General features: G+C 46.0%; 6 protein-coding genes and 1 long non-coding RNA gene across 10 annotated transcripts; 3 read left to right on the forward strand and 4 right to left on the reverse strand.

Annotated features, from left to right (window-relative positions):
* Nucleotides 1–928: 928 nt before the first annotated feature.
* LOC136187655 (uncharacterized) lies at nt 929–4,663 on the reverse strand. Of its 3 annotated transcripts, none has more exons than XM_065975300.1 (7): nt 4,426–4,663; nt 3,562–4,355; nt 2,213–3,508; nt 1,547–1,707; nt 1,354–1,493; nt 1,143–1,291; nt 929–1,087 (listed from the first exon to the last, which is right to left on the reverse strand). In XM_065975300.1, the coding sequence occupies exons 2-3, from the start codon at nt 4,028–4,030 to the stop codon at nt 2,682–2,684; spliced, it is 1,296 nt and encodes a 431-aa protein (XP_065831372.1). In that variant the 5' UTR covers nt 4,031–4,355; nt 4,426–4,663; the 3' UTR covers nt 929–1,087; nt 1,143–1,291; nt 1,354–1,493; nt 1,547–1,707; nt 2,213–2,681. The 3 variants fall into 3 exon arrangements, with proteins under 3 accessions (XP_065831372.1, XP_065831373.1, XP_065831374.1); XM_065975301.1 differs by having other exon boundaries at nt 3,562–4,281; nt 4,344–4,663; XM_065975302.1 differs by having other exon boundaries at nt 3,562–4,298; nt 4,344–4,663.
* Nucleotides 4,583–11,739, forward strand: LOC136187652 (uncharacterized). The gene is made up of 21 exons (XM_065975292.1): nt 4,583–4,683; nt 4,795–4,888; nt 4,978–5,040; nt 5,198–5,265; nt 5,330–5,439; nt 5,500–5,675; nt 5,741–5,885; nt 5,962–6,046; nt 6,178–6,288; nt 6,697–6,915; nt 7,506–7,907; nt 7,966–8,571; nt 8,664–9,011; nt 9,066–9,247; nt 9,303–9,347; nt 9,396–9,563; nt 9,613–9,827; nt 9,892–9,932; nt 9,985–10,081; nt 10,136–10,384; nt 11,523–11,739. The coding sequence occupies exons 7-21, from the start codon at nt 5,772–5,774 to the stop codon at nt 11,614–11,616; spliced, it is 2,976 nt and encodes a 991-aa protein (XP_065831364.1). The 5' UTR covers nt 4,583–4,683; nt 4,795–4,888; nt 4,978–5,040; nt 5,198–5,265; nt 5,330–5,439; nt 5,500–5,675; nt 5,741–5,771; the 3' UTR covers nt 11,617–11,739.
* Nucleotides 11,183–12,185, reverse strand: LOC136187659 (uncharacterized). Its single transcript, XR_010669932.1, has 3 exons — nt 12,072–12,185; nt 11,786–12,022; nt 11,183–11,734 (listed from the first exon to the last, which is right to left on the reverse strand). It is a non-coding gene; the product is annotated as an uncharacterized lncRNA (long non-coding RNA).
* An 866-nt stretch (nt 12,186–13,051) lies between these two features.
* LOC136187653 (DNA excision repair protein ERCC-6-like) lies at nt 13,052–16,974 on the reverse strand. The gene is made up of 23 exons (XM_065975293.1): nt 16,910–16,974; nt 16,666–16,854; nt 16,415–16,605; nt 16,223–16,348; nt 16,060–16,169; nt 15,968–16,014; nt 15,778–15,906; nt 15,627–15,719; nt 15,327–15,569; nt 15,151–15,275; nt 14,927–15,095; nt 14,762–14,872; nt 14,657–14,705; nt 14,559–14,604; nt 14,358–14,501; nt 14,131–14,279; nt 13,875–14,072; nt 13,778–13,822; nt 13,660–13,722; nt 13,440–13,604; nt 13,346–13,384; nt 13,259–13,288; nt 13,052–13,185 (listed from the first exon to the last, which is right to left on the reverse strand). Exons 1-23 carry the CDS (start codon nt 16,949–16,951, stop codon nt 13,157–13,159), a joined length of 2,532 nt encoding a protein of 843 aa, XP_065831365.1. The 5' UTR covers nt 16,952–16,974; the 3' UTR covers nt 13,052–13,156.
* Nucleotides 16,529–19,972, forward strand: LOC136187656 (ficolin-2-like). Of its 2 annotated transcripts, none has more exons than XM_065975303.1 (8): nt 16,529–17,073; nt 17,139–17,703; nt 17,989–18,547; nt 18,601–18,729; nt 18,785–18,838; nt 18,891–18,986; nt 19,036–19,114; nt 19,167–19,972. In XM_065975303.1, the coding sequence occupies exons 3-8, from the start codon at nt 18,488–18,490 to the stop codon at nt 19,856–19,858; spliced, it is 1,110 nt and encodes a 369-aa protein (XP_065831375.1). In that variant the 5' UTR covers nt 16,529–17,073; nt 17,139–17,703; nt 17,989–18,487; the 3' UTR covers nt 19,859–19,972. The 2 variants fall into 2 exon arrangements, with proteins under 2 accessions (XP_065831375.1, XP_065831376.1); XM_065975304.1 differs by having other exon boundaries at nt 17,139–17,558; nt 17,614–18,547.
* Nucleotides 17,116–18,129, reverse strand: LOC136187658 (collagen triple helix repeat-containing protein 1-like). The gene is made up of 3 exons (XM_065975306.1): nt 18,020–18,129; nt 17,664–17,957; nt 17,116–17,609 (listed from the first exon to the last, which is right to left on the reverse strand). The coding sequence occupies exons 1-3, from the start codon at nt 18,107–18,109 to the stop codon at nt 17,256–17,258; spliced, it is 738 nt and encodes a 245-aa protein (XP_065831378.1). The 5' UTR covers nt 18,110–18,129; the 3' UTR covers nt 17,116–17,255.
* Nucleotides 19,964–24,624, forward strand: LOC136187651 (EF-hand calcium-binding domain-containing protein 5-like). Its single transcript, XM_065975291.1, has 19 exons — nt 19,964–20,753; nt 20,800–20,876; nt 20,927–21,039; nt 21,094–21,136; nt 21,184–21,283; nt 21,340–21,840; nt 21,894–22,002; nt 22,060–22,141; nt 22,197–22,353; nt 22,409–22,677; nt 22,731–22,900; nt 22,951–23,053; nt 23,109–23,240; nt 23,300–23,452; nt 23,500–23,609; nt 23,665–24,015; nt 24,069–24,195; nt 24,247–24,343; nt 24,394–24,624. The coding sequence occupies exons 1-19, from the start codon at nt 19,988–19,990 to the stop codon at nt 24,519–24,521; spliced, it is 3,588 nt and encodes a 1,195-aa protein (XP_065831363.1). The 5' UTR covers nt 19,964–19,987; the 3' UTR covers nt 24,522–24,624.
* Nucleotides 24,625–24,627: the final 3 nt, after the last annotated feature.

Genomic DNA, 24,627 nt, shown 5'->3' on the forward strand with positions numbered 1-24,627 from the left:
GGAGTGACCAAACTCACCAAAAACCATGAGCTATAGCTCACGGTCGGCGAAAAATCGCCCCATCGCAAATAGCCAATCTAACGGTCTCAAACGAAGTGATTCATCGTTTGAAGTGCTCTAGGTACGCTGATTTCGGCTACGTTAGGAATCTAAGACGAAAAACGGGGCCCGAAATCGGAAGGGGGTCCCACGTGAGCCGTTTCGACTCTTAGCGATCGCGATACGCCGTGTGTCGGTCTTAGAGAAACGAATAAAACGAGAAACCGCTTTGTAGGCGCGTTTTCGGGGCTCTACTATCGACGGGTGGAAAACTACAAGTAAAACGTCGCTCTAGACGCTATAGCAACAGCGAAAGGAAAGCGAAGAGCAGGTTTACGCAAATAAAAGCATCGTACCTTGTCGGAATAGCTCGCTTTCGTCCTAAACAGTAAAGAGTTGTGAGTCTTGAACTTGAAGTATAGCGCGCTAAGAGTGCGTCAGAATTGCCACGTGAGGGAAACAATATATAAATTTGTGAGATACCTTAGCGTCCACAAGCCCAGTAACAATCTTAATTAATCTCTGAGAAATCAATAGCATGGCAGGTGCTGAAATGAGTTTAGAGAGCTCACGCGTTTAATTTGTCTGCGTCTCACACGCCATTTTCATAATCACCAAGATGTAAGAGCACGAGGAAGTGGGCTACGCGTTCTAGACAGAATCAATAAGAAATCATATAATTTAACCTACCTCTCTAATTCGTGCTAAGAGACGTCTTCAACTAGAGCCCCTGGCAACCTTCTAGAAAAGTTCTCAGATGGTCCAACAACGAATCAACAGCGCAGTGCATTGTTGGTACAGAAAGACCTAGAATGTAAAGGAGATGATAGAAGAAAAAAATAGGCTTATCCAATTCACGTGCTTTTAGGAAATTTAATTTATTGACTGCATTTTTTGTTGCACTGCATGCAGCCATCTCCTTACGCTCTTTGGAATAAGGCTCGTCCGCTGATTTGTCTGTCACCTCTTTTATTTACCATAATATTAATCATGATCAAGGAAATAAGTGAATCCCGTGATGAGCCGATTCCCTATCAGCAATCGTACACTAAAAAAAAACAGCAAAATCATTTTTCAATAAAAAAAGCCCAACCAGTTCTTACGACAGGAATTGGAAACTCAGCTGAATTCGACGCCCTCTCCTCATCGAAACCTTCCAACGATCCACACTTGAGAACATCATCAAGCCAAGTTCCTTGATTACACTTGACCCTTGTCGAGATAAAAGAACTTCCACGATCCCTCATAACGACTATCATTACGTAGAGAGTATAGATTATATAGGCTCTCTTTCATATTAATTTTCCCACTCACTGAGTCGATGTATGCTTTGACCGTTTCGCTTGTCATTGAATCACTCTCCCTCATAGCTCGACCCGCTATAGTACATTCATATCCTTGTATGATTCTCCCTCATAATACTGATCCTCTCGATAGTAATTCGTACCGTAACCCTTTTAGAATAATAAGCAATTGAACACCCTAAACCTAAATTTTTTTCTCATACGTGGCGTTTATCGTTCTTCCATCCTCCTGCGTATAATTAACGATATTGGTCGAATTTTTCTGATTTCAAACGCATTGCCAGTGTGCCGAATCCGTGCCGTTTGTCGTCTTTCCAGTCTCCGTCGTACACGGTTCCGTCTTTCCGACGCTGCGTTCCCTTTCCTAAAAAAATAAGCAAGAGTTATAATTATTAGTGACCTTAATAAAAAACTAAATGCTCCCTACACAGCCACTGAAACAAACTATTGTGCGAGTGTGCATTGCAAAACAAAACACTAACTCTACAATTGCAACTGCGTGGGCCACGCGAGCGCGCGCGCAGAGACGCCGTCCATCGTATACACCGCTGGATGGGGTCCCCAAAGTCGAAATACCTTCACGCCGTTCCTTCTTCGCCGCTACACCGAGTCTGCTTGCCTAGACGCACGGCGAAGGCATTCAGAGAAAGAATAGGACGAACGCTTTTGAGCGCTTGGGCAAAACAACGCACGCTAGCACTAGCAATTCGAGTTCGACGCGCCCTTTGATTGCTAAAAAATACGGAATAAGGGGCCTATGGAATCTCTGCATAAAAAAGTGCCTGCTACTCATAGATTACTGGAACTAAGGGTAAAAATTTTTACAAAAGGTCAAATACTAGCACCAGGTAGTACAGTGGGAACCGTACCTTGTTACGCGGGCCTGATGAATATTCACTCATAGGCACGAAACGACCAGGTAACCTGCTACCTCCGGACCTTGTAAACCAAGTGTCCTTCTAGCGTATTTACAGATGACATATCTTCGCGCTTTGATGGTGGCTAAATGACCCCGTCCATGCAATTTTTCTTGTTTCCAGTGGCAGCTCTTTAGTAAAAAGTGTTTCTGCGTCGTATTCTGAACGTCTTTGTCGTTGCTCTGGCGACAGACGCAGTATTCTTTTAGGAAGCCAAAAGGGAACGTCATGAAAAACAACCCGGATTCCCTCTTATCAACGCCCCGTATCAATACTCTGCGGCGAACCATAGATACTCGGCCTACAGGTGATCTGCGGCTAAGCTAACACTGTACGAAGAGCATCTAGGCCTACTGGCTCCTTTTCCGTGTGCGCAGAAGGCAAAAACGAGAAGAAACTATATATCCGGGTCAACGCCTGATTACGACGATTTTCGACTTCTAAAAGAACAAAATGCGACAAGGGACAAGTAGCCAACTAAAACTAGACCCTGCGAAAAATAAATAAAGGGCTTGAAATCGCTCCAATGTGAGTGCATTGCTTGCATTATCAGCGGTCCGAAGAGACCAGCAATTGAATAGGCCACAATGAGCTGAAGTGCTCCTTTCGATGCCACTTCCACTCCGTAGATCTCTGCAGCAATTGCTCCACCCATGGCCTTCTGAAAGCCGAATGAGAACGAGAAAAGTGAGTAGACGGCAATGCCAACGTACTGGCTTCCTAGCAACAATGGCATGAAGGCTAGGCATAGTGCTTGCAAGGCAGAGAAACAAATCAATAGGGTAGAAGGTGCAATCTTGTCAACAAGGAGCATAGCGACGATTTGACTTGCTAAGTAGCATATCTGAGCAATAGCCGCTAGGCTGGCAAGTGGGGTTTCTTCCGGCCATAGATCCGTTAGAAATGCATCCTGCCGACTCAGCAATCCAAATCCAGGCAGCATGAAAGACGTACGTATAAACACAAGGAGATAATAAGTCTTAGTGAAGACTAGGGTTACAGTTTTAGTTTCGCTATTCCGTGCTCTCTTCGACGTTTGTCTAGGTAGACACAAACCCGGAATCGAGATTAGTATTCCAAGAGCGCCAGCTGTGAAAAAAATCGTCGACGTGTCGATGGCGTCGCTGTCAGCGAACTTCTTCATGGCCAAAAAGAATTGGTCAAATAAAATTGCACCGATCGAAATTCCTATAGAGACGAACGCAATTCCGCCTTTGGGACGACGAGGAAAATAGACAATTAATAAATCTAGAAAAGAAAATGTATATACATGAGACTTAGATAATAAAATAATATCAAACCTATGCAAGCCCGGAACGGAAACCCAAAGGCGACTCCCAGAACCGCAAAGCTCAATATATAAAATCCTCGAGTTAGATGAGTACCATCCTTGCACGTCGCTACGGCAACGCCGCCCACACCGAATCCCGTAGCGTAAAGGAGAATTCCGGTGAAGAAGAAGGTCCGTGAAGACCAGAAACGAACGAGTTCGCCTTGGGGTATTGCCGCTAGGCCTATGAGAGACACCATGACTGCTTCACCGATTACTGTCGTCGATTCCTTCCATTCGGGGCAGGAACGTTGAACGGGTTTTACGAGATAGCTTCCAGCGAGGACCACTCCCAATGAACAGGAGATGAGGAAGCACACTAGAGCCACGAGTCCGCGTAGACACCGTGACGATTCAGTGGAAGGGTTCGCGTCAGTGTTCTCTGATTTATTCGTTTCGCCTAACGCTACGAGAGCGATACCTTTCGCACCTTCATCCATTTTTCATCAATAGGAAACGAACGCCTAGAAATAGAATCCAGGAGCGTAGCGCAGCGGAGGTTCATGCAATTATAGGGGGGACGCCCTTGAGTGTTGACACTGGCTTCCACAAGCAGCTGTATACACACATCCTCTATGACGTCGCTTCCTTCGTCTCCTTTCACCCTCCTCCTTAATGGAATAAAGAACCAATGCAAGGAATGCATGGGCCAACCGAGCAGCATCCCGAGTTTGATACAGATGATGTTATACTGAAGTACATGCATCGCTGTAAGGCAACGATAGAAAAAACCGATGCCCTCCCAAAATTTACCGCTGCCTCCTGCTTGTCGTGGAGTGAAACCCATGCAGAACATAGGAACGAAATTAAATTCCACGTTACAGGAAAGACTTACCAGCAGTCTGAGTGATTGAGCTGCATGCAACGATAAACAGAATCGCTCGATTCGACGAAGGACTTCTCCTTCTCCTTCTCTCTCTCTGGTTAAGGGCAGTTTTTTCTTCGCGTAACGCACTCACCAGCGCAAATTTCTGAACCGTTGATTAAGAATGCAGTCTCGTTTATAAGGAACGCTTCCCTGAGCCGCCAGAACGAACGCGGGTCATCATTCGATCACTAATCAAGTTATACTAGTCGACTGAATCTCGTGCAGGTGATCAGACCATAGATAGAAAATATTTTCTATCTATGATCAGACTACTTTGAACCGTTATGTAAAAAAGCTGTCTGCGAAAATAAACTAGACGCCCTGCTTCTCTTTCAGGAATATATATCTATATCTATATGCTTTTTGCACCGCCGGTTCCGGACTTACGCTTTTCAAAGAATGTCTTTTTGGAACCCTTCAGCTTCTTGAAGTACGTCCTTAGTAATATCGCGGATTGTATATACGTTTCGCGGACTTGGGGAGATGTTACTTCCACTAACGTTATCTCTGTTGTTTCAGCAATGAGCTCGTTGCCGAAAGGACGCACAGAACATCATGAATTATTGGACCAATAAGGGGAAGGTTAGAGCACCCCCTCCCCCTTTATCTTCCAGCCAACAAGAGTACAGCACGGTTGGATGTCAATTTCCCTAACTAACGCGTCTATGTTTGAACACGACGTCAAGCCTAATTGTAAAAAGACTTCCGAGTACTAAATTGGGTCTGGTCTCTCTCATAGGTGCCAAACGCGAGACGCATTTGGAAATTGAGTATCGAGTTGGAAATCATCGCGGTCATATGTCAAAAGTATCCGCCCCATCACGTATCACTTCCCTCGCAATATGCATTTAGCGGCGTCTCTCCCTTTTAGGGCGTCCTCTCATTTTTAAACTGTTATGGTTAAAACGGCAGCCAAAAGGGTTGAGGGCCGCGGCGCCGGGAGGGGAGGCGCAGTTCTGGGACTTTACGCATCCCGCGACAGTTAATAATAGATCAGGATCGTTTTCATGTATTTATCCTACACTGCGTTCATCTCTCTAGGTACGAAACGGGGAGGAGCCGTAGAAAGATTGAAAACGAGACCTCGATCGTTTATTGCCCGACCTTCTAACGGCACAAATCAAACGCGTTCCAACCGCCGCTCCGACCACTTCGGCAGAACTTCCAGCTCACAAGTTTGTTCGGAGATCCGAACCCGGTGCACTCACGTTTCTCAGGTACTGAAGTACATATGTGCATACGTCGTCTTTGAACGAATTAACACTATACGTGCTGAACTTAGGCGTCGCTCTTACTTTGGCTTCTGCTTGCAAATGCTACCGCTTTCGCTTCTCGGCGTCTTCGTCGCTCTTGTCGCCGTCGTTTCGCCGTCTCGCGGACACGATTCGCTCCAAAATCGAGCGCTTCCTCTGGCGACGTCTGTGGAGGTGAGGCAAACCGCAATGATAGTTTAAGGCCTTAGTAATTGCCTAAAGCCTTCGCTAATGAACTGACTTTATCTAGACGAGTAATGAATTGAACGTCGTTGATGGACCGAACGCGTCCGGTCGAGAATTGTACGCTTTTACTACGAACAGTCCGCTGCAAGGTGAAGGATTGTGCAAGGTCGTTGCAACATTTTGTGAAGATGCTAGTCTTTTAATTATTATGATAAAGCTGAGTTTTAAATAGTTCGAAATAGCGCGAGTCGCTGCTTTCTTAGGTTCTCGTCTCTCTTAGGTGCCAAAGGCGAGGAGCGTTTGGAGATTGACTTTCGTTATTTTTCCGAGTTGTCATCATTGTCACGAGGGCTACCTTCGGTCGCAGCTGTGACTGGATCTCGTGCAGAAGGTACGGCCGATTTGTTTTTCGTGCACACGCATCAAAGTAGCCGCTCCATCGCGTACCACTTCCCCTTGCGAAATGAAAACGCATCTAGCAGCATGTCTCCCTTTTAGCGCTTTCCTTCTTTAATTAAACCGTTATGGCAAAAAGACCTCGCTGAAACGGCAACTAAAAGGGTCGGGAGGGAGCTCGTCTTGAATGGGTTGTCCTTTGCTCGTGCAAAAATAGACCACAACGTTTATCCTATTATATCCCTGATATTTTGGGCAAAATAATCGCTTCCGAATCGAACTCTTGCTCTGGTGATCCCTGTACTAGGCGACACTTTAACCAATTTAGAGGCTTTTCTTAGACAAGTAGAGCCGTTTAATTGATTATCATCAGAATCTAAACTTGCACTCTTGACTCACACAGGTGCGAAAAGGGATGCGACGTTGCCTTCGCATTTGTCTGTTGTTTGCGCATTTATTGTCGTCTTCTTCATTTCACTCGCCGTTGTCTATCGCTACTCGGACAGCGGTTGTTCGGTTAACTCCGTTGACCGTACATCGAAGAAGCGCGAGAGTCGACAAATCGTCTCGTTGTTAAGGACTTTTCTCGTCGTCGTCGCCGTTGCCAGCGTTGAAGGGCGAGGTGAATGTTATGATAAGCCGGCCCGACCCCGGAGGCGTGCACGGCAGAGGAACGGGTACCCCGTCTCCGCATGATCCGAGTAAAGTAACTGTTGTTTATTCCAAACCGTATAGACCGAGTTCCACCGGCTTTAGAAGGCGTTATTTTGCGGATGTCACCGTTAATTGTTTCTTCTCCGCATTTCTGTCGCTCTTATCGTCGTCGTTTCGCCGTCTGGCGCACAAGATTCGCTTCCAAATCGAGAGCTTAGTCTGGTGACGTTTGAGCGCAAATTTTGAATTTTTTAGACACGCAGCGAACGAGGCGCAGGTGGCAGTTGGCAATGTGCGCGGGAAGTGATTAATATTTAGGTTCTAAATTTGTACTCTTGACTGACGTCCCAGGGAGCCCGGAAGGCGGCCCTGAGACGGTGCAGACCGCATGAGACTTCATAGTGAGGACCAACTTTCCCCTCGTGTCTCGTCATTCCGGCTTAGAGTGCCGTCACTCCTTGTATAGCCTCCCTAGGGTGTCTATAGGATGTAGTACATTGGCGCGTCACCTTATAGAGACATCGCTGCACTAAAATTTGCGCTTACGGTGTTCTTTAGACATCAATTTGGCAGTTTATGGAACATCTTCGCAGAGCTCTACCTTTAATTACTCGGACTCCTCAAGAGCCATCGACGGAAACAGAGACGGCGTGTACTGGCATGGGTCAGTCACTCACACGTTGCACGATTCTAACGCGTGGTGGGAAGTCAAATTGATCAACAATTCACTCGTCCATTTAGTAATTGTTTTCAATCGCATCGACTGCTGCATGGAGCGTCTCTCCAACTTCGACGTCATACTGAAGGATCAATCTCACAACGTCTTGAGAAGCTTTCACGACTCGGAGGCTGAAGAAGGGATGTTCTATCCACTGTATCCCGTACTTTTTGGAGTTCGCTACGTTCGAATTCAGCTTCGCGGAAGAGAACGTCTCAGTCTGGCAGAAGTCGAAGTGTACGGTGAGACGTGAATGCTCGTAACCAGATCTAGTTTACTTAACTTAATTATTCTTTTTAGGTCTATATATAGGAGATAATTTCATCTTCAGAAGAAACTTAGCCCTATTTAGCCCTGCAGCTCAAAGCTCCACCGACTCTGGGAGGGGGTGTCCTGCATTCGCTTCTGCAGCCGTCGACGGTAACGCGGAGGGCGACTTCTACGATGGGAACTGCCCTGTCACGCACACAAACGACGACCAGCAAGCCTGGTGGCAGGTCGATCTTCAAGTCTCGCGTACTGTCCACTGCGTTCTCGTGTTCAATCGCGTTGACTGCTGCATGACACTTCTTGTCAATTTCAACGTCACGCTGCGAAACTCAGACGAAGCTACGCTGGCTACGAAAAATTTTCCCGGTGGCACGAATACCCGATTCTACACATTTTCGAAGACAGTCAAAAATGTCCGCTTCGTTCGCGTTCACCTCCTTGGAAAGGGCCCTCTGAGTCTCGCTGAGGTCCAAGTGATTGGTAATAGAAGGAACGACGGTAATGACACGAATGACCGTAATGAAATGTGTACAAACAACAAGGACGTCCCATTCCTGGACACGTGTTGTCCCGGCTGGGGCACTGTTATTGATGAATGTGAAGATGGCTATATGGGCAACGGGACGCACTGCCAAGGTACGCGTCGTACTATGTATGACTTATTGCCGGAGTTTGATCTGCAGCAATAATGTTTGGGGTCCGTCTTATCGCTTGTCTTTGTCTTGCAGATTCGCAGATTTCACAACTCACTATCATTTTGTCTGTCGTCGGCTCGTTCGTGTTCTTAGTCTTACTTATCGTCATTGCCATCGCTGTCTACGTCCGCTGCAACAGTGGCGAATATCGCTCAGCGGGGTCTCAGAGTTCGCTTGCGCCCAAATCCCCGCCCGATCCCTGCAGGAGACCCGATGAATGGGAAATCAATCACGACGACGTGATGCTTTTGGAGAAGATAGGCGAAGGGCTTTTTGGCGTCGTGCATAAAGCACAACTCTTGCATAGGCCTTCATCGCAGTGGAAGAGAATGCGACATCGAAACAGGAACAAGTCGTTCGTCGCGTGTAAAATGCATAAGGGTAAGAATGCAGGTACCCCAAGCCTTCTCATTCCTTCTTCTCTTTACTCTAAAGGAAAACATCAGCTTGAGGATGAGTTTTTGGAAGAAATCTATTTAATGAAACGAGTCGGGCAGCATCAACATATCGTGAGCATGGTTGCGTGCATAACGAGAAGCCAGCCGTTGTCCTTGATTGTGGAATACTGCTGTCACGGTGATCTACTTAAGTACCTTGCAAGAGGAAGACATGCTATAGTATGTATCGAAGTAAACAGGCATTTTATTTAATTATCTTACTCGTTATTTTCAGTCGGATAGACGTCGCTCTGTATTGAACAGCGTTGTCGACTCGGAGGCAAGTGCTCAAGCTATTCATGGGAAAATGTTGATTTGCTGTGTATAGCCGTCTCCCGATTCTGAAGAAAGAGGGAAGCAGAATGAAGATGAGGAGAAGGAGAAGGAAAGTATTTCAGACAAGGCTAAAGATGTCGACAAGCATGATGAGAATATGGCGTTGAATTTTACGACTTCCGATCTTCTTTTATTTGCCTGGCAAATTTCATCGGGAATGGTATAGAACAAGCCGCTTTCTTTAGTTGCTGTAACTTTTGACCTGGCAGGGTTATTTGAGTGGAAAGGGTTTGGTTCATCGCGATTTGGCCTGCAGGAACGTGCTCGTCTGCGAGAAAGAACTACTCAAAGTTTCCGATTTTGGACTGACAAGAGCCGTCTACGAGGATGGCCAATACAGTCAAAAGACTGCAAGGCGTCTCCCACTGCGATGGATGTCCATCGAAGCTATTACTCACCGTCTCTTCACCGAGAAAAGCGATGTGTAAAAGTTTGATTCAGTTTCATCCTGGCTAAACTAAATTTTCTTTCGTGTGTTTTATTTTTAGGTGGTCGTTTGGAGTTGTCGTGTGGGAAATATGCACCTTGGGTATAAGAATGCGGCTTGCTTTAATTAAAATTTTGAAGGTTTTGCTTTGCAGGTGGATTTCCTTACCCGTGCATTGTGACTAAAGAACTGCAGTCGCATCTTCTCGAAGGCAACCGTCTAAATCGCCCCAGTAACTGTTCCGAAGAACTGTGTGTCTTTTGTTTTGATTAAATTATTCAGCGATTCATCTGTAATTTTTTTAGATACGAACTGATGTCCGAATGTTGGCGCACTGATCCTGAAAAGCGTCCAGCTTTCAGTGTTATTTCTCGGAAGCTGGGACAAGTTCTTGAAGCAGAAAGCCTGAACAAATACATCGATCTTGATACTGCATCTTTGTACCCTTTTCAGGGCATGGAAACAAGGGAGTCGGGTACGGAAGCATCTGGAGAGACTCCTGAGGTCAACTCTGCCAGTGGTACGAAACGCGCCGGCGACGGAACGGATATTAGGTATGTTGGTTGCGGCTCCCTAATAACGAGAGAAACTACTGTCTAAACCGGTGCCTGTCACGGTGCATGGCTGCTGCTTGATGTGATGAGTCTTTGAGTTAGTTCACCATCCTCTTTCGCATAGGCGAAAGAAATAGGAATCGTATGTGTTACTTTAAGTTAGGTCTTTCATTCAGTCATTGCTGTTAGTTATTATTTTAGCAGAATTATGTGGAACGTGGTTGGGAATTTAGTTTTTGATCGTATCCGGGCCGCTTGGCCTATTTCCGGGACACGATGACAAAATTTGCTCGCCAACAAATGCTGTTTTACGAGCGCCTTTTTTGTGTCGGCAGTGATTCGATCGGTTGTTCGTCAATATAAGGCAGGCTCTAACGCGTAGGGAGCGGTAGAGGAGTTTTCGGGGCCCCTAACAAATTACGCTGAACTGTCGAATGGAATCACATGGTCAGAATCTCTCCTGGTCTCAATGCAACGCCAAGACCTCGGTCCTGAAGTCTCTCTCTCACGCGCGTCGAGTCTTTACAACGAACGGGGTCCCCATTTGACTTTAGAACGATTACTGTTGAAAATCTCTTCGCTCCGACCAGATTCCGTGTGTTTTTGGACTCCTGCGCAAGACGTTCGAATAAGGCAAGGCCGCGAGACGCGAAGGACTCTTCTATCCAGTAAGATTCCTTACGATCGACCCTCATGCCTTCAACCCTTGAGCAGCAAAAGTTTCTTTTGCTAAACGAACTGTTTCATCTACTGTGTCTTTCAGTCGATCGAAACAATGACGTTGTATTGAATCTGACGTAATATTGAAATGTCGACACTTTATTGACAATCTCTAAAACTGCACGAAAAAATGTTGCTACCTACTGCATGCTATAATGATCACAACGGCCAAAATAACTAACAGCAATGACTTGAGGGTAACACATACAATTCCTTTTTCTTTCGCCTAAGAGAGACGCCTATGCGAAAGTATATCTAATGTGATCGAGTTTAATCAGTTTTTTGACGTGGTGGGTATTCTTCTATCATTATACGAGAGACAGAATGCCCCCCAGAACCACGATCAACTTTTGGGTGATCGCGACAGTTTCCGATATGAACGGCTACACTTATTAATCCAGACGGAATGTTTTCACAGAAACCTTCGATTTGACGATGCAGAGAAACTTCGTTGGTGTAAACGTGCACGACGCCTTCAATTGTCGCTGGTCCGGCGCATTCGCTTCCATTGAAAGTAATGTACCAACGTCCGCAGCATGGAGATTTAGCAGCACTGCAATGGACTCTCGTATTTCCAGCATACGCTACTCTAAGAGAGGTAGACGAGTGACGCTTCGTAAATGCACATTCCTAATCCCAAGCTATTTTAGAGCACGTACATTTTGTTTCTGGATAAATCACCTGTATGAGACCTATGTTTTCGTTGTTGTATCGATTCCAGACGCACTGTTGCCAGTTCATCGAATGTAAGGTACAGTTTTCTCCCTGAGGTCCTTGTTGTCCCAAATTTCCCTTGGGTCCCGCCTTCCCAGCGGCACCTTTTTCACCTCTATCTCCTTTGGAACCGAGTCCCGGAACTCCCGGAACTCCAGGAACTCCAGGAACTCCTGGAACTCCTGAGCAGGTCCCCACAGAACCCTTAGAGAGAATCGGTGGATAAATTACAATTGCTACTTAAAAGGGCTACCTCAGCTGACGTAGGGGAATGGCCAAAGATTCCACTGAAAAATGTGGCAATGAAACAGAGAAGAGTTGTAGTAGCCTCCATTCTTTCTGAAACTGTATGTTGCTGCACCCAACTCGATCCTCGTTTATATGTCATAAAAAAGCGGGTGGGCGTCGTCGACTGACGTAGCTCCGCGTTTTAACACCGTGAGACCGGTTTCTAGCACTAATGTCATGATCATAAATTAGACCAGTAACGAGAAGGTTAGAGCACGGCTCCTCTTGCTTATCTTACAGTATGCGTCGTCCAAGTAAGAAACGGGTCACTTATTTTTTTTACCTCACGTCATTATGTACGTCCTTAGCAGTGTATCATATACGTTCCGCGGACTTAGGAGGTGTTACTCTCACCAGTCTTGTATCTCTGCTTTCACTACGTTATCTGTCGTTTTGCCGTTTCGAAGGGGAAATGAGGCCGCGGCTAAGTATAGAACCCGTAGTTTTTGTTCCACAGACGTTTGTTTAGACAGGTGCGATGTACAGGCGTCGCTGGTCGAACGCGTCCGCCGCCCGGCGATTTTGTGCGTTTCTTCTAGCAGATGTTGAATGGTCGCCGCAACGTCTTTTATAGAAGTGACGCTGAGGTACGTACGTATGCCTCTCCCCGATAGCTAGACGAAGTCTTGCGAATGAGAAGACTTCTGGCTGATGACTAAAGAACACATGAGGCATTCACCGTGACTAATGGATAATACAGCATGTACATATAGATGGATGAATGTTGTACAGGGCAATTGTTACAGATGCTTCATTCTTCTGCGTGACAAGCATCCTGATTCCTCAACACCGTAAGTACAGTAAGTGCCAGTGTCTTACAAGACTTGGAAGTACAAAGCTGTACGAAACAAAAAACGAAAACGGGGCCCTCGTTCGCTTTAGACGTACGATTTCAGACGATTGCTGTATGTTTTCAAGGTAAACGCGGCACCTAGATGAGGACACTTTTGCTGCAACAGACTGTCATCGTTAACCGAAACGCGAACAAAAGTAGACTGCACGTAAGATCCTTAGACTATCCAAAAAAACTGCTATTAATTCAAAGTCAATTCAATACTCATCGCCTGAATCAGCCCGACCTATACACATATATATACAAAGTCATATAATAGTGCACTGCAGAAAAAACGGTTGGAGGCTGCTTCTGCTTACCAGCGTTGAATGTTGAGTAAGGTGTTGCATCTACGGGAGAGATGAGAAAGATATTTAAACGGGATACAAATGAGAAAAAATTCTTACAGATAGACGAGTCTTCTTCTTCGGCGCTTGCACCGCGATCTATCAGGTGCCACAACATTGTTAAAATTGTATTTTTGTACTTCATGCTATTCACCTGGCGTCTGACACGAAAGATTCGATTCTTCTTCCTTTTCAGAATCATCAGCATCTGTAGCATATTCAGAAGATTCCTCATTTTCGGAATCGCCAGCAACTGAAGCATCTTCATCATCTTCGGCATTATCTCCAGAATCGTCAGACAGTTCCACGACTTCCGAATCTAAGGGTGGTCATCCATTCGCAAGGCCAAGCGATGTTATGTGAAAATGATGTACCTTCTTGTGAAACATCAGTGGGAGGAGAACAAGCTTCTGCTTCTTCAACAGGTGAATCGTAGTCTGTCAAGAATCCCTTTGTCGTAATATCTAGCTTTTTCTTTCCTTTACTTCTCACCTAGTGCTGCTGCCTCTGACGACACGTCTATGTCATCTTTCGAATCTAAGTACAGTCACCAATTCATACAAGGCTCATCAAACAGAAAAAAGGTTACCTTCAATAATGATAACGGACGACGGAGTAAGACTTGCTCTCAGCTGCTGCTGTTGAGGCTCCACACGCGCAAGGCGCGGCGGTGCCACCGGTACGGGCACGGGCGTACGCGACTTTGGCGCAACGCCAGTGACAGGAGCACCCACGTTCTCCGTGTCGATGCTAAAGAGTAAACTGTGGTCACTGAGACCGAAAACTCCTATGGAGATAAGAGAAAAGATATGTAGATACAGATAACCAAAAAAACTTTAAAGTGCCTTCTATTTGCTCCACATAGGCGAGATGTCGTTCGATATCATCCGTCGACCTTCGCCTGGGATGAAGTTGTTCTAATTGGATTTGCGTGTCCGAAGCCGACGTGTTTCCGACGACAAGCAACTCCTTCAATTCGGTCGAAGTGAAGTATCTATAGAAGAGAAAGAGACGTCGTCTTAGGGTAAGTTCTCTTTCTCCTTTGTATCTCTCTCTCTCTCTCTCTCTTTACCGCGTTGGATCTTTCGAGACGCCCATCGTCTGTTTGGCGAGACTGTCTTTGAACACTTGTCGTCGAAAGATCTTCTCTTCAACCGATCCGCAGGTGATCATACGATAGACGACCACGTCCTTCTTTTGTCCGAGACGGTAAACCCTTAATTAAACATAATAATTTTAATTAAAAATTTCATTGGGAAATAATCGTATTTACCTGTCTACCGCCTGGGCGTCGACCGTCGGATTCCAGCTGGGATCGACTGCAAGAATAATTATTTTAATTTAATTTTTCGCGATGGGTGGTTATATGACCGATGATCGCTCGATCAGCCATGGTAAGATTGAGCCCCAGGGAGGAGACCTTTGAAGACGAGAACAATAAATAGGGGGCAAAATGTCTATCTAATACTGTCCCACCCTTGTTGATAGGAGTAACACGGAATAGCGTTTGTCCTCTTCGAATTGTCCTATAATTTTCATACGGAGCGATACGTTGACGTTTCCGTCGACTCTCAGAAATTGATGACCCTTAGGAAAGGCGTCATATCAGCCCTATAGTTCCCAATGCCCTCTTAGACGTACCCTCGCGCGCAACACCTTCTGAATGATGTCGAGCATAACGAGCGACACGCTGAATACGAGAGTTCGATGACCCTCGCGCTTGAGCTGATCTACAAGATCGGCGATCACGCCGACCTTTCCCGACTCGTCGATCAGAGAGTCGGCGTCGGGCAAATCATCATAGGCGGTCCTTAGAGACAGAGAATAGCATAATTATACATATCAGCCCTAAGTCTGTCTCATACTCTAATCCCTCGTCGAGCCCTAGGGCCTCGAACGTCGACTTCGGCGCCAAGCGAGGATGATCGCATATTTTTTTCAACACCGTCAAATGAACGAGCGGATTTTGCTTCGCATTGGGCGCAAGCAACTACGTCATCATCGCTATTAGTAATTATCATACATTCTTATTTAATCTTACCTCTTGTATTTCGTCCTGCGAAAGAAATTCTTTATAGAGCTTGAGTTGGGCTTGACTGAGGAAGACCCAGAGAACGAGATCCGTCTTCAGACCGAGTTTCACCGCCGCGCCGTCGCTGCTATCGACTCCGAGCACCTCCTTCTTCGTTCGACGAAGCATGTATGGTGCAATGATCGTCTGGAGTTCGTCCGCTTTCGCTTGACTGCGCGCCCTCTCGGCGTCCGTCGCTTCTCGTTTTCGTCCCTTGAAGATTTAATTAATTAATTAATTAATTAATTTATTTATTTATAGGGAACTCGCCTTCACGATCGGACCCTCGAATTCGGCTTTGAAACTTGTGACCGTTCCGAGCAAATCCTCTTGGGTTGTGAAGGTAAACAGCGTGTAAAATTCCTGATGTATTGAAATCGATATATATATATACCCCGTGACGTCACTCGCGTTCTCTTACAATCAAATTGTTTTGAATGGGCGTCCCCGTCAAAATGATTCGGTGTTTCGCCGGCACTTCGGCAAGTCCCTTGTGAGTTTTCGACGATCTGTTTCGAATTTGATGGCCTTCGTCTAGTATAGCCAAATCCTGTAATAACACATATATATAAGTTTGACAATTCATAAGCAGAGAGAGTCGCGTCAGAAACCCAATCGACGGCAACAAAATCTTCTTTCGACGTCGTCGTCATCAATCCTGATATAAATCATTAGATTATAGATTTTAATAGTAAGGAGATACCGTAAGTCGTTAAGCAGATTCCTCCGGCGTGCGAAATCGTCGACATGATCGTCTGCTTTTGTTTTTGCGTCGTCTTGCTGACGTAGACGTAGACGGGCACGCGAGGAGCCCTGATTACGACACTCTTTCACTTTACGCGTCTTTTTCTTTTCCTTCTTCTTACCATAGGCGGAATTCCTTTTGCCAATGATCCATCACCGTCGTCGGCATGACGATCAGGGCCCTATCCATGAGATCGCACTCCATCAGAGATTTACAAAGCGCGACGATTTGAACGGTCTTTCCGAGTCTGAATACAGCAGAAAATTATTAATTAACAAAATAGACTAATTGAATTATGCTAATTAATACTCACCCCATATCGTCGCCCAGTATCCCGCCCCTATCTTCCTTGACGAGTCCGTATAGCCATCGAAGACCCGCTCTTTGATAGGAGTACAGCTTGTCGTACGTCGACCTTTCGACGACGAATTTGTGATCGAATGCGACGTCGTCGTCGTCGTTCTCGTCGTCCGAGTCCTCTTCGGACTCTGACATCGTCGCTTTCTAAAGAAAAGAATCCGAAATGGGCTCGTGACCCCGAAAGGGGGTCCCAATCGAACGTACTTCGAGTTCCGCTATTCGCGAGGCGATTTTCGGGTGTGGAATGATGCCATGCGCCGCCTTGAACGCTTTCAGCGCTTCTCGAAGGCGCTGTTCCGTCATTAGAGCTTTGCCCTGCGTGGCGAGTTCGTTGAAACGCTTTTTCTCCTCGCGAGTCGGTTCATCCTTTTTCTTCTCGCGAGTCGGTTTATCCTAAGTCGAAAAAAGAAACGCTCGTTGCTCCGGAGACTGATTTGGCGCGACTTACGAGTGATATTCTCTCGAACCGAGTCGCAAGAGCTTCCGCCATAATTCGACTTTGGGCGCAGAAGCGTGACGAGCTCCCGTATGCGCATAAAGCACACAAACAACGAAGAATGCGTTTGCAGCACTGCAGAGCTCAGCCTTTCGCACCACGAGCAAGCTACGCGAGTAAGTCACTCTAGCAACAATCGTGACGCTCTGGGTCTCAGTTTGAAAATCTCCATCTCACGTAGATCTACTGCTATCTATTTTTTGGGTCAACGAAGAAGTTTGCAACGTACGTACACTACAAAGACCGTCACATAACAGATACGAAGCATTCGCGTGAAGTCATGTGCTTGGATTCTTTATCACTTTTGTGACTGAGGATATTCTTCAATCATGATGCGAGAAACGGACTTCCATCCAGTATGACGATCTGATGATCCGTATCCGTAACAGTTTCCTACGTGGACAGCTATTCTTATTAACCCAGATGGAATGTTTTCGCAAAATCCTTCTATTTGGCGATGTCGAGCGGGGTTATCAACAGTGTTCTGCAATAACAAGACTCCATCGATTTCCGTAGGTCCTGAACATTCAACACCATTGAAAGTGATGTACCAACGTCCACAGCAACGGCCACTAGAACACACAACTCTCATATTGGCAGCGTACGCTACTTTCAGAGCAGTAGAAGAGTGGCGCTTTTTGAAAACGCATTCCTAGCTCAAATTAATGGAGAGAACGACACGCGGAGCTTGTCTTTAGAGAATTACCTGTATGAGGCCTGTATCTTTGTGGTCTTCTCTTTTCCAGGTACACTGCTTCCAGTTGATAGAATGATCATTACCGTTTTCTCCTTTTATTCCTTTCTCTCCCATCTGCCCGTTTGCTCCCACGTTTCCTTTAGGCCCCGTCTTTCCAATTGCTCCTTTATCACCCTTATCTCCTTTAGTGCCCTTCATTCCATCGCTTCCTTTCTCTCCTTGTAGTCCATCTCTTCCTGGCAATCCGTTATGTCCTGGAGTTCCCGGGATTCCTGGAACTCCAGAAGATGCTCCAACACAACCCTTTAATTAGATACCGTACCTTTTTTTACAGTTGACCTATGAACTAGAATAGAAGGAGCTACCTGGTCAGATTTTGGAGAATTGCTCTCAACTGCGTCGAGAAACAGAATACAAGCGACAAGTAAACACTGGAAAGTTGGACCGGCATTCATTGTGTTGCTTCGTCTTCTGAGTCTGCATATGGCTACAGTTCACCCGGCATTTCTCCTTTATATGCAACGACAAGAACACGGGTATGATGTCATTAGACGTATTGTGTAGCTGACGTAGTAATTTTTTAAACGCGGCTGCTTTGCCTAACGCAATGACCGGTTTCTAGCACTAACGCATGACCATAAAAGGACAAAGGTAGGACGTTAGAATACGGTCGCTCGTGCTTATTTAATAAAGTCGTTCCCATGTACCAAACGTAACGAAATACAACAAGAGGCACGGACACTGACGTCATTCCGGTGTTCCGTTCCTTGGGTCGCGACCTTATAAGCAGAGCAAAGCTCACCGTTTCTTCAGAATTGACGTTCGTGTTGATTATGACGTTCCTGTTTCTGCTGATTTCTTTTGTGGTGGGAATTATCGCGTCTAAGGCGACGGTGGAGGAAAAATATATTTCTGCATCTTTTTTATTTTATCTGTATGTATTCAGACGCCAACTGCGTCCGCTTGTGATCGTGCCGGCTTTTTTGGTCCTCGAGGGATGCCGGGATCTGTTGGGCCTCGTGGCATGCCAGGCGTTGTTGGCCCTTCCGGACCGCCTGGCTCTCCTGGAACTCCCGTTAGTTGTGCTATAGGTACAGATATAATTTTTTGCATTTCTGCTGCTTTTTCAGGGTATCAGGGGGTTACCTGGAACTAAAGGCGACAAAGGAGACCCCGGTTTATCTGTGAGGTTATAATCCTTACTTTATTTTAACTCATTCTGCCGTAATTCTTTAGGGACAAATTGGAAAAGCTGGAAAAATTGGTCCAAAGGGAGTGAAAGGGAGCCAGGGAATTCTTGGTCCGGCTGGCTCTAAGGGTCATAGGGGGCTGGTACGTATCCGCTATTTTTGTAATGCGTTGTAATTACACTTTTCTTTAGAAGGGTGAAAAAGGTTCTCCAGGCGTTGTTCCTCAAAACGACATAGAATCTTTGTTGAAGCGAATTCAAGAGCTAGAAGGTATCCGTATCTTCCTGTTTATTTGTTTAGCCTATATTTGTTTCCATAATAGAGCGGACGACTTTTCTAAACAATCGGAGTCAGGCGTCTCTGCTGTCGTACGTTTGTGATTGTCAGTGCTTGCAACGACAAGGTCGACCCAGTGGAGCATACTATACTGTACTAGATGAATTTGGGTTGATTCAAATTTACTGTGACATGGAAACCGACGGCGGAGGATGGACGGTCTTTCAACGTCGATTGGACGGATCTGTCAGCTTCAATCGCGGGTGGAGTGACTACGAAAAAGGATTTGGCAGTGTTGTCGGTGATTATTGGCTTGGATTGGCTTTCCTCCGCCGACTATTGTCGCTTAATAATATAAGTGAATTGAGAGTCGATTTGAAAGATTATCATGGGAACAGTGCCTACGCGCAATACAGTAGCTTTAGCGTGGGAAATTCAATTTCAAAATACAGAATCGATGTTAGTGGTTATAGTGGCACTGCAGGCAATTCCTTTGTTTCTTCTATTCATTCAGATTACATCAATAATGGAATGAAGTTCACTACAAAAGATCAGGACAACGACAACAATTATAGAGATAACTGTGCTAGTGTTTTCAATGGCGGCTGGTGGTTCAATGCGTGTCACAGGGGATTTTTGAATGGCGAATTCAAGAAAGGTCATGTGTGGGATGGCATTATTTGGTACTCGTGGAAGCAGAAGGAGTCTTTGAAATTTTCGGAAATGAAGTTCAGGTGAACACGATGCACTCACCGACTTGTATGCTTTTTTGCAAAGAATTATTACTATTGACTTCACACGTGACGCGTACATACGATTAAAATAGCTCACTCGCGCTAACGCGTTCGATTGACAACCAACAAAACAATGTCAACCGAGGCAATAACGAGAGTCCCAGCCGCCGACTCGCCTTTCGAGCACCAACTCGGCAAAGCTCTCGTCGCTCGCGTTCGCAAAGCCGCCCGCAAATGGCGCGAAACGTACGAACGCAAAGTGAAACAACGAATGACGCTCCTGAAAGAGAATCGACGCACGCGCGAAGCCGAAGAGCGCCAGCGAGCGCTCAAACTCGCCCGCCACGTCCCGATGGACCTCCTAGCGCGCGAGTGGCTCAACGAAGCAAAGCCAAACGTCGAAACGCGCGCCTATCTCGTCGACAAACTCCTCCCAACGCTCATAATCGCCGCGGAAAAGCTCCTAAGCGAAGTCTCGAAGCGCGGCTTAGAGCGAGACGACGCCGGAGGGGCTGAATTCAACCCAATTAACTTTCTCGCGCAGTATCTAATGCGAAATAACCCCAAATTCGCTCATTTCACCGACGCTTCGCCGTACATGCGCGGCATCCGGGCCGTTGCCGACGAATTGAAGGCGAGCGTGTTCGCGATGGAGGAGAATCGCTTGGCGAAAATCAAAGCCGAAGCGCGACGACAGCGAGAGGAGAGACGAAAGGCGGAAGCGAAAAAGGAAGCGGAAGTGGGCCGGAGACGAGATTCTTTGTACGGGGCTTTCGAGTTTTGGTTGCCTGGCAACGGCGATGTTGCGAGGGGCGGGGTCGTGTTGCTAGGGCAGGTTCAAGCTTGCTTGAAATCGTTTCAGTGTTTCACAGATTCGTATCCACCCGAATTGAGAAAAGGTATTTTTGAAAATTAATTAAATATAATTGATTATTTGTTTCTTAGTCATGTCGTTTACTCGTTCTCTCGATGAAGCTGCTCCGCCTTCGGATGTTGCGTTGAATAAGAGCGCATTTGCTGAGGTGTGTTTGCGCAAATTTTTCATTCCTATTTTAATGGGTTTTGAATTTAGTATGTTTGTGGATTCGTTTCGCACTTCGCTCCGGACGTCTTTGACGAGTTTGTTGATCATCTCATATCGTGCGGTAAAATGACAGTTGCGAGTCAGCTCATCGAGAAGAGACGGTAAAAACACATAGCAGATACCTTAATTAAAATGAATTAACTACGTCACACTAGAGAGACATTGTCCAACGTTTTCAAGTCATGCGACGAAGGAGAGGTAAGTGTAGCTGAAAGATCTTTGAAGACTCAGTGTTCTGTCTGTAGTTGGGTATACTGGATCGTCAAAAGATATTGAAGCTCTTTGAAACATTCTACGATCAAGCATCCGACGAGACGCGAGTCTCCTTACACAATCCTCGTCGATGTGAGTGAAAAGTCCACGTTTTTGTTGTCACTTGCCAAAACGCGCGTGTTCCCTAGGGCCTGTTGTGGAGATCTTTGAAGAAGTTCGTCCAGATACTGCTTCAGCTTCCGTTGCGACTGAAGCGGAGGCAATAGAGACAGAGAAGCGTAGCGCGGCGGAGGAAGAAAAACCCCAGGAGGTCGATAAACCGGAGGGTGGTGACGAAAGCGTGGCCAAAACGGACGATGAAAAAATCGCCGAGTTAGAGAAAAAGATTGATGACGAAGTAGATGAGGGTCCCTCTCTCGGCGTGATACGCGAGGAAGAGGCCGAAGAGAAGGAGAGTAAAGGCAGCAAAGAAGAGACATCAGAAACGAGTCTTCCTAAAGTCAAGCTAACAGACACTGACGCTGTTATTAAGGAAAAAGAAAAGGAAGACGAGACTAATGACGCGGCGACGAAACAGGGCGGAGAGCCTTCGCCGAGAGAGCGAATCGGAAGCTGTACGTCGAGATTCGATTTGAGTAGTAGGGGAAGACCGAGAACGAGATCAACTGTCATTGGGTCAGTGGTACTAGGTATGAGATCCAAAAATAGTATTGACTTTTATGTTTATAGTTTTTGTCTTTAGAGACCGCTATGGATTCGTCTGGTCCCGGTTCTCTGTTCGATCCATTGTCTTTGAATGAGTCGCAGTTTGTTCAATTAGTGGAAACGTTTCTCGGCGACGAACCGAATCTGTGAGTCTTCGAAGAGAGATGACAAATTATCCATACTACCTTCATATCCTTTCATAGTGACTTAGCCGCTGAACTGGGCCACTTCATCCAATCAGAGTACGGAGAAAGTGCAGAAGACAGAGAAGCGAAACGACGAAAAGTAGACAACCGAATATCTCGCATTAATTAAATATTTTGATTTTTATCATCTAAAGAGTTTGCGGGCGGCTCGCTCGGCTCATCACCGTCGTCTCGTCGACATCCTATTCGACGCGTGGGATCGCAATCGGTCCGGTCTAATCGAACTAGACGAACTCAGAACATCGCTAAAAAAATGGAAAGGCATCGAGGCAATAGCAGATAAGATTCAAGGTAGGGGGAAACTATTAGAAATTAAACCCGTCATTTGAACGAAAGATCTGCGCAGAACGTTTCTTGGTCGAAGCCTCGGAGCACAAGTTGAGTCGCAAAGAACTGCGCGCATATGTCGAACTCCTAGCCCGCGAGTACCCCGAGGCGGGAGACGCTTTCGACGATATCATGCAGTTCTTATTGGCCGACGTGGAGCTGTCAATCGAAGAGCGCAATCGCGCCGAGAAGAGAGGCAAGTGGCTCGACACTTTACACTGGACTGGGAAGACAAGCGGAATCAATATGGACGCTCTCTATAAGGGAATATTCAATACGATACAGACAGTGAGAAAAAAACGTTTAAATTAAATTAAAATTATTATTTATTTATTTTTTAGGATGGTGATGTGCATGGGGATGGGAAGTTTGTGAACGCTTCCATTGGAATTTTGGAAGCGTCTGATTCGTCGAAGAAAGGCGAGCACGTCATTCGTTTCATTGCGTCGACGCCCGACGACCGGGAAGTGATGGTTGGACGCAGAGTGACGCGAGAAATGAAGAACGTCAGGTAAGAAGGATATCGGAGCACGTGGCTATATCTTATGTATTTATTGACAGTTTCTCTGTCGTCGATTCCGGAAAACCGTTGCACGTTCGTCGAGTCGCCGCTCACGGCAGCGCTCACGTGTTCGGAAATGCGACGAAATTTTCCGTCGACGAGGTATCGGGTAACTCAATTTCAATTTCCTTCTCAAGACATTTTTGTTATGATAAAGGAAAGAGACGGCTCGCTCGTCGTTCTGCCTCTGAAAAACAGAAGTCGACGCGTTTTTGGCGTAATCAGTATTGACACGGTGAACGATCCGCCGGGAAAAACGTATCAGCAGCACGAGATAAGTTTCTATCAGGTACACATAGCACATGACATCTAAAACACATATATAGTATATCTATATTGGTTTCTTAGGGAGTTGCTAAGGCGCTGAGTGCTGGTTACACGTACATCAGTATTCGACTCAAAACGCTTCGCATCACCCAATCGGCCGTTGCTTGGATACACAGACGATGTGTGGGCGTGAAGCAAATCGTCGCCTATCTCGTCGAACCGTCGAAAGAGAAGGTGAAGCCTAATAACTGTTTGATTTTGATTTTATTATGTGAGTGCAGTCGTCCGAGAGTTCATTCAGCCTTCGAAAGATGCTGAGTACTGATGAACGCGGAGAGTCGGAATTACTTATGAAACCGCCACGTCTAAATCGCAAGGACAATCTTTTCAGGTACACACAATGAATAAATATTGTAGTTATTGATTTCCTTATGTTTTCCTCTCAGAGACTATCTCTTCAAGTGCGTCAATCATTCTGAGACGGTGACGTCATTAGCGTACGGTGAACACCGCATCGCGTATCCCCTTCGCGACAACAGCGGCTACGCGATCGTTGTTCTGGACATAAGTCTCGGAGCGACGAAGGCTCTGCCTCCCCAGCAGAATTCCGAAATGAGTCGTATGCTGAATTTATTGTCACTTGCCTACGCTGAAGTGTCGCAGGAAGTCGAAGAGGACGAAGATCTGGAGTTCGTTTTGGAGGCGGAGTCCGTTAGCGAGGAGTCGCGAATTGCCGTCATGTTCGATCGGATGATGCTCGTGGAGCTGAGAGAAGCCGTAGAGAAGCTGGGACCACGGTAAGAATGCAGGGGGTATCGTTGGGGAGAGAAAAAAAATTTTTTTTTTGCAGAGTGTTTGCTGAAATGAAAAGCTATGTTGATCCGCCGAAAGTCGTTCACACGATTTTGCAGACGCTTTTGACATTTTTCTGTTCGCTGTCCGAAGATAAGCTTGGGGATTGGAATGAATGCAAGCAGGTATCGTTTTTTTTTCTTGAGGAATTTATTATGTGTGAGTTTTTTCTTTAGTTGGTTACTCCTGATCTTTTGAAAACGGTCACGACGTTCGACCCCACTTCCCAAGGCCAAGAGATTGATCATAAAAGAGTTGCTGAGCTGTTGCAAGGTGCCAATTGATGTACGACTGACTTCATGTTTTCTTTATACTGCTATTAGATGTTCCTCACGGCGAGGTGGCGAAATATGGGTCTCTTCCCGCTGAGTATCTCTACAACTGGCTCTATGTATGCCTGTCACTTGTAGAGCATGCCACGCGAATGGGCGGATATGCTCGTTCTACATAATCGGTATCAATAATAGAATATGTATGGGATATGGTAGTGCAAACACAGCTCGCAATTTAGCAAAATCATACCCGTGTTGCAAGATTAAATATATTTCTTTAGGTTA

The sequence above is a fragment of the Oscarella lobularis genome, chromosome 5 (genome assembly GCF_947507565.1).
Source record: "Oscarella lobularis chromosome 5, ooOscLobu1.1, whole genome shotgun sequence".
Taxonomy (NCBI): domain Eukaryota; kingdom Metazoa; phylum Porifera; class Homoscleromorpha; order Homosclerophorida; family Oscarellidae; genus Oscarella; species Oscarella lobularis.